General features: G+C 39.6%; 1 protein-coding gene across 12 annotated transcripts in view; it reads left to right on the top strand.

Annotated features, from left to right (window-relative positions):
• MFF (mitochondrial fission factor) overlaps nucleotides 1-13448 on the top strand; it is a 47547-nt gene extending 34099 nt beyond the window's left edge. For 9 of the 12 annotated variants that reach the window (XM_030216621.1, XM_030216617.1, XM_030216618.1 and 6 more), the window contains 3 exons: nucleotides 8268-8330; nucleotides 11958-12042; nucleotides 12580-13448. In XM_030216621.1, the coding sequence (XP_030072481.1) occupies nucleotides 8268-8330; nucleotides 11958-12042; nucleotides 12580-12711 (280 nt within the window). In that variant the 3' untranslated portion in view covers nucleotides 12712-13448. The remainder of the gene's footprint in view (nucleotides 1-8267; nucleotides 8331-11957; nucleotides 12043-12579) is intronic. The other 3 variants (XM_030216624.1, XM_030216627.1, XM_030216629.1) reach the window with 1 other exon arrangement.
• Nucleotides 13449-13659: the final 211 nt, after the last annotated feature.

Genomic DNA, 13659 nt, shown 5'->3' with positions numbered 1-13659 from the left:
CACTACATAGGGAGAGTGAAACAAGATAAGGAGATCAATTAAACAGAAAACAAAACGTGGTATTAACCTGATTATCCCCAGATATTACTCGTCTAATTCATTATTCCACATTGATCATCTGGTTGGCTTCTTCAAGCCCAATACGGTGTATAGTGAAATCATTTAATTGAAAAACATACTTATTGTCCAATATTAGTTAGAAATAATACATCTGATTACATTCTTTCTCTTTTAAAAACCAGAAGTTATTTAACAATACATATACTTAAGTCTCTAATTCAAAAGCCCACTGATTAAAGTAATCCCAGTTTTCACAGGCTTCACTCCTTTTAAAGTAATAATTTGAGGAAATGTTTCTGAGGAAAACTTTAGGAGTCATACCCGGAACTCTGGGAAAAACAATAATCTCGATATTAATCATCTATAATAATATTCATTTTATTATTCAAAATTTCTGGTCTATTATCATAACCACTTCTTGCTCATGTAGAATCATTTGTTATATCAATTTTTTACTTTCAAAGGGTTCAGTTGAATTGTCCATGTAACTATTTACTGCCACCGTTAGGTCCCGAAGCGCCTTCCAGAGCCAAAAACTCCAAGTTGATTTCTCATAGGTGTTTAGGAGTGGTTCCGCCGATTCGGGTTCTGCTGTAAATGTCCTCCGTTTCAGCATATACCTCTAACTCACTCCTCCACTCCTTTGGACATGGTGGTTGAATAATTCGGGAGCGATGGAGTTGTTTTTTCCAGGTCCAAGAGCGTCGATGCTCCTTCACCGGCGCTAATCAAAGGACTTGCCAACCCTTTCATCTGTGGGCAGTTTGTGACGCCGATTTTTAAAAAAGGTTCCGGGGAGATCCGGGAAATTATAGACCGGTGAGTCTGACGTCTGTGCCGGGCAAAATGGTAGAGACTATTATAAACAGCAAAATTACAGAGCATATTCAAAAGCATGGATTAATGAGACAGTCAACATGGATTTAGTGAAGGGAAATCTTGCCTCACCAATCTATTACATTTTTTTGAAGGGGTGAACAAACGTGGTTAAAGGTGAGCTAGTTGATATTGTGTATCTGGATTTTCAGAAGGCGTTTGACAAAGTACCTCATGAAAGATTCCAGAGGAAATTGGAGAGTCATGGGATAGGAGGTAGTGTTCTATTGTGGATTAAAAACTGGTTAAAAGAAAACAGAGAGTAGGGTTAAATGGTCAGTATTCTCAATGGAGAAGGGTAGTTAGTGGAGTTCCCCAGGGGTCTGTGCTGGGACCATTGCTTTTTAACATATTTATAAATGACCTAGAGATGGGAGTTACTAGTGAGGTAATTAAATTTGCTGATGACACAAAGTTATTCAAAGTCGTTAAATCGCGGGAGGATTGTGAAAAATTACAAGAGGACCTTATGAGGCTGGGTAACTAGGCGTCTAAATGGCAGATGAACTTTAATGTGAGCAAGTGCAAAGTGATGCATGTGGGAAAGAGGAACCCGAATTACAGCTATGTCATGCAAGGTTCTAAGTTAGGAGTCACCGACCAAGAAAGGGATCTAGGTGTCATCGTTTATGATATGTTTAGACCTTCTGCTCATTGTGCTGCTGCGGCTAAGAAAGCAAATAGAATGTTAGGTACTATTAGGAAAGGAGTGGAAAACAAAAATGAGAACATTATAATGCCTTTGTATCACTCCATGGTGTGACCGCACCTCGAATATTGTGTTCAATTCTGGTCGCTGCATCTCATAAAAGATATTGTGGAATTAGAAAAGGTACAGAGAAGGGCGACGAAAATGATAAAGGGGATGGGACAACTTCCCTATGAGGAAAGGCTAAAGTGGCTAGGGCTCTTCAGCTTGGAGAAAAGGCGGCTGAGGGGGAGGTATGATAGAGGTCTATAAAATAATGAGTGGAGTTGAACGAGTAGATGTGAAGTGTCTGTTTACGCTTTCCAAAAATACTAGGACTAGGGGGCATGCAATGAAGCTACAATGTAGTAAATTTAAAATGAATCAGAGAAAATGTTTCTTCACTCAGAGTTTAATTAAACTCTGGAATTTGTTGCTAGAGAATGTGGTAAAGGTGATTTAGCTTAGCGGAGTTTAAAAAAGGTTTGGACAGCTTCTTAAAGGAAAAGTCCATTGACCATTATTAAATGGACTTGGAGAAAATCCACTATTTCTTGGATAAGCAGTATAAAATGTTTTGTACTTTTTTGGGATCTTGCCAGGTATTTGTGACCTGGATTGGCCACTGTTGGAAACAGGATGCTGGGCTTGATGGACCTTTGGTCTGTCCCAGTATGGCAATACTTATGTACTAAACAATTCATCTTTGCAGACAACGTGCTACTTTGCCTGAGTAATCCCACTAGAGACTTGGTTAGGGTAATCCAGCTCATTGATCAGTTTGGCACCTTTGCAGGTCTCTGGATTAATTATGACAAGTCTAAAATTTTAGGATGAAAGCCTTTGAATTTCAGGGCAGTGCAGACTCTGTTAAGGCTGGCCTGGGGGGTATCTCAAATACTTGGGGATTTACATTTGTGGCAATGCAAAGAGGTTGTATAAATTGAATATAGTAGATAGATAGTATTAAAAAATAATTTGAGAAGTGGAAGGATTTACCTCGATCTTCAATAGGAAGGAATTGTTTATTTAAAATGGTAGCATTGCCCAAGCTTTTGTATCCTTTGCAGATTCCATTTTGGATTACAGAGAAGGATGAGAGATGGTTTAAAAGACATTTCTTGCAGAGGGAGAGGGCACACAAATTGGGTATGGTAAACTTGTTTTTTCCTAAGGACAGGGTTAAGGACTCCAGATCTGCAGATGTATAATGTGGCAGGACTTGCATTGGGTCAATGAATTATATAGTCACTTGGTGAAGTTTTTTTTCCTGTGGATATCTGTTATTTTAGCAGTGGACCTGGACTCTCCTAACCTTATTGCATACCACTGGTTGTAAAAAGTGGTGCACTGATGCCTCCTTCATTGTATTGCCATTCCATAAAGCATGGTATTGGTGGAGAAGGTTTTGGAAAAAATATCTCCTTTCCTTGTGCTGGTTGGTAATCCTGACTTTGAGCCAGGCCTCTGTGCTAGGAGTTCAACTATGGACACAAAAAGGATATCAGAGACAGACAGATTTACTCAGACTGGAGGACAAGGTTTTTCCCTCGTTTAACTACATTAAAAGGAAATAGGCAGCTTTTCATGTATATGCAAGGATGACACTACTGTGCTTTATGTCAGCAGGGAACTAGTGGTGACTTAATGACTGAGGAGTTAGAAGAGGACTTTGAATCCTTACTTTGGAAGTTTTAACAAGTTGGCCATATGGTATGGGGATAGACAGTTGGGGAAGTTAGGTGTGTTTTTGGATGTGTTGGTCCAAACGTGGTCAGATTAATTAGTGATTTGATATAGCAGGATTGGAATTAGCTAAGTTGTGGATGGCAGGTTGTAAGTTACATGTTAGTGCAGAGTTACATGAAGTTTTATATAAAACCATCCATAGGGCATATCTTACTAGAGTGCATGGGTGCCGAGTGAAATTGTGACTGGATGACTGTTGTCTATGATGTAAAGTACATAGGGAAATTGGGTTCAATTCCTTCCTAGATTTTTCTTGCTTCAACCTGGAGGCACATCTTTGCCCAGATTGAATCAGTAATAGAAGGGAAAGTAGACTGGTCTTACAAGTTATTGCTGTTAGGACATTGGGCAGATCTTGAGAGAATGTCTAGGGATTAAAAAAGACTTCTCTTGAGTGCAGTCTTTCCAATGCATAAACTTATTTTGCAGAGATGGAAAGCTGAAGAGCAGTCATATTGGCACTGGTTGTGTAAAGTGCAACATTTGGCTCAATTTGAGCTTTGGTCCTTATCACAACAAACAGACTAAACATGTGTAATATCTCAGAAATTGCTTTGGCCAACTGTTCTGTCTTAGTTTCTCGAATGTTGGAGATCCTGAAGACAAGTAATCTGATCTAATATATTTACTTAATGGGGAACACCCTGGTAAACTTGCTATGTTTTGGAGTCCTGGAAAGAGGTGGGATTGCTTAGTTGTATGCGTGCAATATGTATAGGGGATATCATTTTTTTTATGGCACCCAAAACTTAATGGTGATTGGGCTGGCCTCTGTATTCCCTCTTGCTTAAGAGTCCACTGGGAGAGGTTACTTGGGTGTATTTCCGACTGTTTCGAATTATAACGTGTTTCTTTTGTATTTTATCTTTGTACTACTGTATATTGGCTGATTACTTTGCTGTTTAAATAAATAACTATATTTTAAAATATCCACTAGCTGACTGGGTGATCAGAAGTGACAAAATTTTAAAAAAATTATTGATACTTACTGTTATTTTCAAAGATGGAGAAAGGCAGGTGGTTTGGGGGAGCTGCAGGGATGAGCCCCCACCTCCCCAGTCATGGATAAAGAGAACTAATGGGGAGAGGTAGACATGGTGCATTTGTCTACAGCTGCAGACATTTGGGCACTAAACAGTACTGCAAGAGTTACAACTATCTCATAATTACGGCTAGCGAAAGCGCGAGCGGAAGAAAAAATGGCTAAAGATGTAAAGAGAGGTGGCAAGACCTTTTTCAGATATATTGGAGAAAGGAGAAAATATAGGAATGGAATTGCGAGACTGAAAGATGAGTGGTTATGTGGAAAGTGAGGAGGATAAAGTGAATGTGCTAAACAATTCTCTTCTGTGTTCACGGAGGAAAATCCTGGTGACGGACCACGGTTGGCTGCTGAAGGAATATTTGGGAATGGAGTGGATACTGCGCCGTTTATGGAAGAAAGAGTATATAAACAGCTGGAGAATCTGAAGGTGGACAAAGATATAGGGCTGGATGGGATACATCCCAGGATACTGAGGGAGCTCAGGGAGATCCTGGCGGGACCGATTTATTTAATAGATCTTTAGAGATGGGAGAGGTTCTGCGAGATTGGAGGACAAGCAGATGTGGTCTGTCTTCACAAAAGTGGAGACAGGGAAGAAGTGGGAAACTACGGACCGGTAAGTCTCACGTCGGTGGTAGGAAAAATAATGGAGTCACTGCTGAAAGAAAGGATAGTTAACTTTCTAGAAGCCAGCGGGTTACAGGACCCGAGGCAACATGGCTTTACCAAAGTAAAATCCTGCCAAACGAATCTCATTGATTTCTTTGGGTGAGAAAAGAAATGGATGAAGGCCATGCAATAGATGTAATCTACTTGGATTTCAGCAAAGCCTTTGATACGGTTCCCCACAGAAGACTCGTGAATAAGCTGAAAGGGCTGAACGTAGGACCGAAAGTGGTGAACGGGATAGAAAACTGGTTGACTGACAGGTGGCAGAGGATGGTGGTACATGGAATCCGCTCAGAGGAAAGGATGGTGAGCAGTGGGGTTCCTCAGGGGTCGGTGCTGGGGCCCATTTTGTTTAATATATTTGTGAGAGATATTGCTGAAGGGTTGGAAGGAAAGGTTTGCCTTTTTGCGGATGACACGAAGATAGCCAATAGAGTGGAAACCCTGGAGGGAGTAGAAACGATGAGAAGGGATCTCCGAAAGTTAAAAGAATGGTCGAGGGTGTGGCAGTTAAAATTTAATGCCAAGAAATGCAGAGTGATGCATTTGGGGTGTAGAAACCCAAAAGAGAGATACCAAATAGGAGGGGGGAGATTAGCAAGCTCAACTCAGGAGAGAGACCTTGGGGTGTTGGTGTCGGACGCTATGAAGGTGAAGAAAAAATGTAACAAGGCGACGGCCATGGCTAGAAGGATGCTAGGCTGCATAGAGAGGGGTATAACCAGCAGAAGAAAGGAGGTGTTGATGCCCCTCTACAAGTCGTTGGTGAGGCCCCACTTGGAGTATTGTGTTCAGTTTTGGAGGCCGTATCTGGCTAAAGATGTAAAAAGACTTGAAGCGGGCAAAGAAAAGGTACGAAAATGGTATGGGATTTGCGTTGCAAACCGTACGAGGAGAGACTTGCCGACCTGAACATGTATACCTTGGAGGAAAGGAGAAACGGGTGACATGATACAGATGGTCAAATATTTGAAAGGTATTAATCCGCATATGAACCTTTTCCAGAGACGAGAAGGTGGTAGAACTAGAGGACATGAATTGAGGTTGCAGGGGGGGGCAGACTCAGGAGTAATGTCAGGAAGTATTTTTTCACGGAGAGGGTGGTGGATATGTGGAATGCCCTCCCACGGGAGGTGGTGGAGATGAAAATGGTAATGGAATTCAAACATGTGTGGGATAAACACAAAGGAATCCTGTTTAGAAGGAATGGATCTATGGAACCTTAGGGGACACTGGGTGGCGACGCCGGTATTTGGAGAATAAAACCGGTGCAGGGCGGACTTCTATGGTCTGTGCCCTGAGAAAGGCAGGGACAAATCAAACTCTGATATACATATAAAGTATTACATACCATGTAAAATGAGTTTATCTTGTTGGGCAGACTGGATGGACCGTTCAGGTCTTTATCTGCTGTTGTTTACTGTGTTACTATGTTACTATAATTCAGAGTGAACAGTTATGAACTACAGCTTTATTCATTTTTGTTGGTGTGTATTTGTTTTACCTTTGCCATCTTAAAGGGCTAAATTAGAGTTCTTAATGTGAAATAGCAGTCAACATGCTTACAGACTGAAGCTCCAGATATGTATGCTGGACAGAGAGAGTGTAAATTTCAACAGCTTTGTGCACTTTTTAGCTTTAGTATTTTTCTTGCGGTTGCAATCATACTGAGTTGCATGTTCATCCTCAGAATGCACAGCTGAGATTAGTAAGGATCCACATTATTCAATTTAAAATGGGATGTAATGCTACTCTACTTTGTAGTTTTTTGTGCTTCACTAAACATAGCCTAGTTTAATTTTGCTTAGTGTAGCATTAGTTTATATCACTTTATAAATGAACATAACGTTGTACTTCGTATAAAGTATCAACAGCTTGTACTGCTTTCAAAAGACAAAATGGGGATAATTTTATAACATGAGCAGTATTGTTTGTGCCAAATACACCCATAAATTTATGCACACCCTTCAGAACAGAAATTTTCCCTATTTTTTTCAGCAGGGGACCACTATGGCAAAAAAAATGTTTCTGTTCTGAAGGGTGTGCATAAATCTTACAAATCTGGAGAAAACATAACAAACTTTTTATAGCAGAATCAATTAGCCTATGGGCAGAAGAATTCCACCAGCATTTACCCGGAGGAGTGTAGGATCTTAGTAACCATATTAGAGAAGGAATTGGGCTCTTTGCAGATATTTGTACCTGTTATTGAAAGAATGATGCTTTCTTTCTATGTTGTCATAAATTATGGCCACCCTTACTTTAATTACTGCATGCTTGCTTTTTGTTATTGGTATTCCTATTTCTTATACACTTCTATAAATTGTCCTCTCAGGATTATTCTCCCATTATGTATAGCTGTGATATCCTTTAATAAGTCTTTGTAAACCATCTAGATATGTTACAGTATATGTAGGCAGTATGCTAAATAAACTAATCTCTCTCTCCCACCCCCACCCCGATACTGAGCCTGCAGTGATCAGTGTTTATTAAAGTACATGTCACCTTGGGTAAAAAATACTAATGGGGACAATATTTGACCACTGGATCATGCCATTGAATATCTATCTCAACAGCATTTATCCGACTATCAGTTGCTACTACCTGGATAAATGCTTTTAAGTATTGGCCATTTTATTTATATTCCAAAACTGGACCGATATATCTGGTAGAATTAATGGATTGTTTTCTTTGTTTACTGATGTTCTGGATAATTTAAGCATGTAGACCAGTGGTTCCAAATCCTGGTCCTGGAGGCGCACCCCAGCTAGTCAGGTTTTTGGGATATTCATGAATATTTAATGTATGTTCATGAAAGATATTTGTATACACTGCTTCCACTGCATGCAAATCTTTGTCATGAATATTTATTGTGGATATCCCCAAAACCTGACTAACTGTGGTGCCTCCAGGATCAGGTTTGGGAACCGCTGATGTAGACAGAAAGGCTGCTGTTGATTATTTTGCACTTCTGTTTGTGGATTGAAAACTTTCATGATGGTTGTAATTGGGGTACAGTTGAAAATACAATGAAATAGCTTTGAAATAGTATGCCATAGAAAATGCTGACATTTTTCTTTGTCCCTGTTGTGGTTGTTCTTATAACCTGCTTGCTCTCTCTCCTCTATCTTCTTTCCCAACTCTTTCCTCTTGTCTCCTTTCTGCAAAAATCTGCCTTAGGCCAGCGCTGCGCGGTGGTTCAACTGCTGCCACTTCCTCTAATCCTCATCATGACAATACCAGGTAAAATTTATTTGTTTGTGTGATACACATGGACTTTACATACTTGGCTAATATTTGCTGCCATCTCTGATGCTGCACCACTCTATGGCTTTTTGGTAAACTGGAGAGTAATGACTATCATTCAGAATATTTTTAGAATTACTATGCATGTTTTTACTGATGTGGCGACTATGATGACCTGACACGCCCTCTCCCTTCCTATCCTAATTAAAAGACAAAAAAATGTACCCAGTGGACCGCCCCCTAACCTCCCTTCCTTTTTCCTGTCCAAAAATTCCCTGGTGGCCCAGCCTACCTGGAGGGTCCCCAGCTGAGCCAGGATAGGCCTGGCCTTCCTAATAACAGGCCTGGTGGTCTATTGGAGAGCCAACCCACTCCCTAACTTCACTAGATGGGACAATCTGGTTATTTCAGTCTGAACATAATTATCACAGAGGAGACTCAAGCTGTAGATTTAATAGGAAGTTCTTCTTTTTCTTAGAACATGCATAGGAATTTAATGTAATATAAATTGTAATTCAGAGCTTTGGAAGTAGATAGATTACTTTTGTGTATGTATGTATATATTTATATATGTATGTGCATGCAGTTTGAAAGATATCCAAGTTCAAGCAACTTGACTGGCAGATCTTGCTGAACTTAAGTGAACTCTTGGACTGAAAACAGATGTCAGCCTCAATATATTGCCTGTTTACAATATACCTTATGAGCTCCAGAGTGAATCTGCCATATGGTACAAAGCAAGTATTAAGAAGTTCATTAGCAAATTTGATAGACTGTATCCAATATTCCATGACTTAAGACTGAGATTCACCTTTGGCCTGATTTGTATAGAACAAACCTATTTGAAATTATCAACCAAGCAAAACCACCTGCTACATCCAAAGATTTCAGGTACGTGTAGAGAATGACGTAGGGAAAAGTTTGTCCCCATCCCCACCCTGTCCCCGCGACAGTACAAAATCTCATTCATACATAAAGCAAGCAGTCTGTCTTTTATCGAAAATGGTACAACTAGTGCAGTGTGGAAGGCATTTGTCATCCACGTGGATGATGAAAGCTGTGGTTTTGTCGTGTGCAAGAGGGGATGGAGTTTGAGTTTGCAGGGATGGGGAGCTTGCAGGGATAGGGTGAGGAGGACAAACTTTGACCTCATGTCATTCTCCAGTTATGTGGTATTTGGGTAGCAGTAAAGAACGCATTAAGGAGCAACTGTGTCCATCTTTTCCTATGTCTGCCAGCACAGTGAAGAAACAGTGCTGAGAAGGGGAGTGAGGAAGAACTGGGATGGACTCGAGCATGTCCCAGAAAGAGATGTAAAGCAATTTCAAGTAGCCTAAGCCATGATGTTTTTTAGAAAGGAAAAATTGGATTTCTGTGGCACACTGGAAATTCCATTACTTTATGAAGAGCTGCTCCCAAGTTGCCACAGAAACCTATGACTGTCTGGCAATTGTGCTACTGCAGGTGTAATTGGAGGACATTAAGTCCTAAAACAAATTCCATAAAGATGAGTAGCTGCCAAGGGGAGATGGTTCTTTCCGTAGGAAGAAAGGCGCAGCTCTAAGGCCTCATTTCGTGCCATAAAACCATATAGACAAAACAGAATACCATCAGATTTCTGTGCCCTCAAGGGTGACTTTATTGTAGAACTAACTCAAGGACAATTGTGTTGCAGTAGATACAAGCAGATTTGAAGCCATCCACAATTTCTTATGGAATGGACAAAACCTTTAAACAGTTTGTTTTTAATAGAATGTAGGTTATAATCAGTTATATATTCTTTAGTTTCAGCTCTGAAAGGTGACTCAGTAGTTAATAATTTGAGTTTTTCACTTGTAATGTCCTCCTTCCATCTTTTTCTAATAAAGGCTGTTACATCAAAAAGTAGGTTACCTGTATCCATTCAGCAGCACTTATGGCTTAGTGATTTGTTCCCAAATGAGCACCATTGCTCTTTACTTTCTCTAAACATTTGGCAGGAAATTTCCCAGAGATCTATAAAGTGGTAATCTTTCTCTAGCCAGTGGACTTCACTCTTCCTGTCTTCCAGTGACAGCACTGGTGGTAAACTTGAAATGCCTTCTATATTGTACTAATCATACTCCTACCCACTGAGATTTGCTTTTCTAGTGGTTTTTTAGTTACAGCTCTCCAGGAAACTCTTAGAGAACATTCCTAATTCACATTTGCATCTAGAGAAAGTTTTTCATGTCCTCTGCTTCACTTTCCAGGCTGCTGTGGATGGTATTGAGCAGAACTGTGCAGCACAGCAGCCTAGTGGCACTGTGAAGGAGGAACAGAGTATTGTGACAGTATGGGCCATGGCTGTGTGTCCATTCTGGCTTCATCTTTTTGGAGGCGATGAGGCAGCAGCCAAAAATGATGCTTTGTCATGCCACGGATCATGCTTTTGACAGAACATAGCTAAAGTTACTGGATGCAAATGGAGCCTGAGAAAAGGATCATGGATTTGATATACCGCCTTTCTGTGGTACAAGCAAAGTGGTTTACATTTATTATATGCAGGTACTTTCTTTGTCCCTTGTGGGTTCACAATCTAAGTTTTTGTACCCAGGACAATGGAGGGTTAAGTGATTTGCTCATGATCACAGGGAGTCACACTGTAATTGAGGTTGGACATGAGATCATGAGTGATTTGCAATCCATTGGGTAAGAGACTGTTTCAAACCATAGAGACTGTGCAGCCTTTACCTCTCATTGTTGAGCCTGTTCTGGCTGATTGCAAACCTTTAGTAGCAAGAATCCAATTAGATGAGACTCCATACATGCAGACTGGATTATTGTTATATGAGTGGAGGAGTAGTCTAATGACAAGCAGCAGGCTAAGAACCAGGGAAGCCTGGTTCAAGTCCCACTGTGGATCCTTGAGCAGTAACTTAACCCTCCATTACTTCAGGTTGAAAGCCCTCCAGGGACAGGAAATTATCTACTGCATTTGAATGAAACTCACCTTGAGCTTCAACTGAAAAAAAAAAGTGTTATAAGCTAAATCCAAAAGGGTTGAAGGCTGCACGTTCCCTATGGCTAAAGTTTGTCTTTCTTTCTTTCTAAATAATGTTTTTTTTTTTTTGGACTAAAGAAGAATCCAGTGGGTGTCATATTTCCTATAAATTGTCATCCTTGACAGTAGAAGAGGCCATTGCCTGAGAGAGTTATGTGAAAATTGGTGTTTGGAAATAGGGGTATGTGATGGAATGGCTGAGGGGTTGGGGTGTGAAAAAATGAGCTAGGGGAGGTTTGGATATGTATGTGTGTGCATACCAGGACATTATATATATATATATATATATAGATATAGATATATAAGCAGGGGTAAGAATATAAAGAAGATTGGGGGTAGAGAGAGGAATGAATAGATAGAGAGGGCTGTTTGCATGGATGGAAAGAGGGCTGCAGCTTAAAAGGTTTGCTCACTGCTGATTTGGAGGTCTCTAGTACTCATGCAATGATGCAGACTATACGCTCTAATCTTTCACCGTCTGTTTGGATGTGAACGATATGCTAATTTTCTGGTAAGGTCGGTGGTCTTTACAGAAATATTAGTGGTAATCAAGCAGCATATTTTCTGACCTTTATTACATATTGTACTTTTGCCTCATTCAGATATGGGCTCTCAAATGTAGATTCCATGCTTGAAGTAACACCTGATGACATGACTGTTGTGGATGCCACTTCCTTAAGAAGACAGGTTTGTAACTTAGTTCTTCTAGATGAGTTTAAATACATCAGGATTTTCTATCTTATATTATATTGCTATAATTTCTTTAGTAAAAGAAACAAAATTAGAGACTTAATTCTCTTCCGTTTGGTATTATTTTATTTAATTTGCAAAGAAGCAGAAAATGTTCAGATCTACTTTATAGTCAATTTGGCATTAAACTGTTTGTCTGCAATTAAAAACAGTCCCTTCTTTGGGATCTGGTGAATCTTAGCTGCAATAGGGAGGTTTTGGAAACAACATGGAGACCAGAGCTGCATCTGGTTAGGTTGAAAACTAAGGGCCCTGTTCTAAGCCACGCTGTAGGCATGCTACCTTTTTAGTGCATGCTAAAAATTAGCATGCGCTAATGCTAGAGACACCCATAGGCATTAGCACGTGCTAAAAAGTTAGCATGCCTACAGCATGGCTTAGTAAACATGGTCCTTAGCATGTGCATTGTCACAGAAATCTGATTTACAGTTGTAAACATGCACTAAAATATAAACTTTGATTCCTTTTTCGTAGATAATCAAACTAAATCGTCGCTTGCTTCTTCTGGAAGAAGAAAATAAAGAACGTGCCAAAAGAGAAATGATCATGTACTCTATTACTGTGGCTTTTTGGCTACTCAACAGCTGGCTTTGGTTTCGACGCTAAAGCTCACGTTATTTATCTGTAGGGTTCATGAAGGTAGCTAGAAATGTAAAAAACAAACCCCCCTCTAGGAACTCTGTCTGAACTATATTCTGTGTTATATTTCACACACACGGAACATCATTCAAAAAACAGTATCAAATTATAACATGACCGGGACGTTAAATGGCTCAGTTGTATTTATTTTCTTTAACTCTGTAGTAAAATATCCTGTGGTACCTTAACTTTGCATGTCTTGATGTAAATATGCATTAAGCTATTAAAGAACAGTTTGCATTTCTGGAAAGGTTGAGGAAGCAACAGGAGAATTCAGTGGGACTAATCATTGTATGTATGAAACAAACACAGTAGAGTATATTTGAAAAATGTCATTTTTGTTGTCATTGTTTCTCCACTGTTAATGAAAGATTTTTTTTTATGGTGGAAAGTTTTTGCACTCTGCACTCCGCTTTACTTCAGCACATGTTGGAAGTCATGACATAACACTGGACAAAATAATGTGTGGTATCTCAGGCGGTCACCCATAGTTCCTTCGTCTAAGCAGTTGAACGTAACATCAATTCTTGACTAATCTATTTGACAGATTAGCCAAGAGATAGTGTAATTTATATTTTCTTATTTTAACTTTAATTTGGAGATGTTTTTCTATGAAATACATTTTAACTGAACCTGGTTGTGACCGAATGTTACAAAGCAAGAGACTAATGTGATGTATCCAATAAACTAACAAATTGGCAGAACTTGTACTGTTTTTCCAAAGAGTCTTAATTTAGATGTCTGGTGAGACTTCATAATGTACTATGAAAAATACTTGATATAAATAGGAAAAGCACATGGTGAACCATGGTTTAAATTGATTTCTCGTAGATAATTCCACACAGTTGAACAGGTTTGTTTGTATTTTTTTCAACCCTATTTTTGTTGGTTTTTGATTTTCCTAAATCACATTTG

The sequence above is a fragment of the Microcaecilia unicolor genome, chromosome 10 (genome assembly GCF_901765095.1).
Source record: "Microcaecilia unicolor chromosome 10, aMicUni1.1, whole genome shotgun sequence".
Classification (NCBI taxonomy): Eukaryota; Metazoa; Chordata; class Amphibia; order Gymnophiona; family Siphonopidae; genus Microcaecilia; species Microcaecilia unicolor.
The sequence above is the reverse complement of the archived record's forward strand: the minus strand, read 5'-3'. Positions and strand labels throughout refer to the sequence as shown.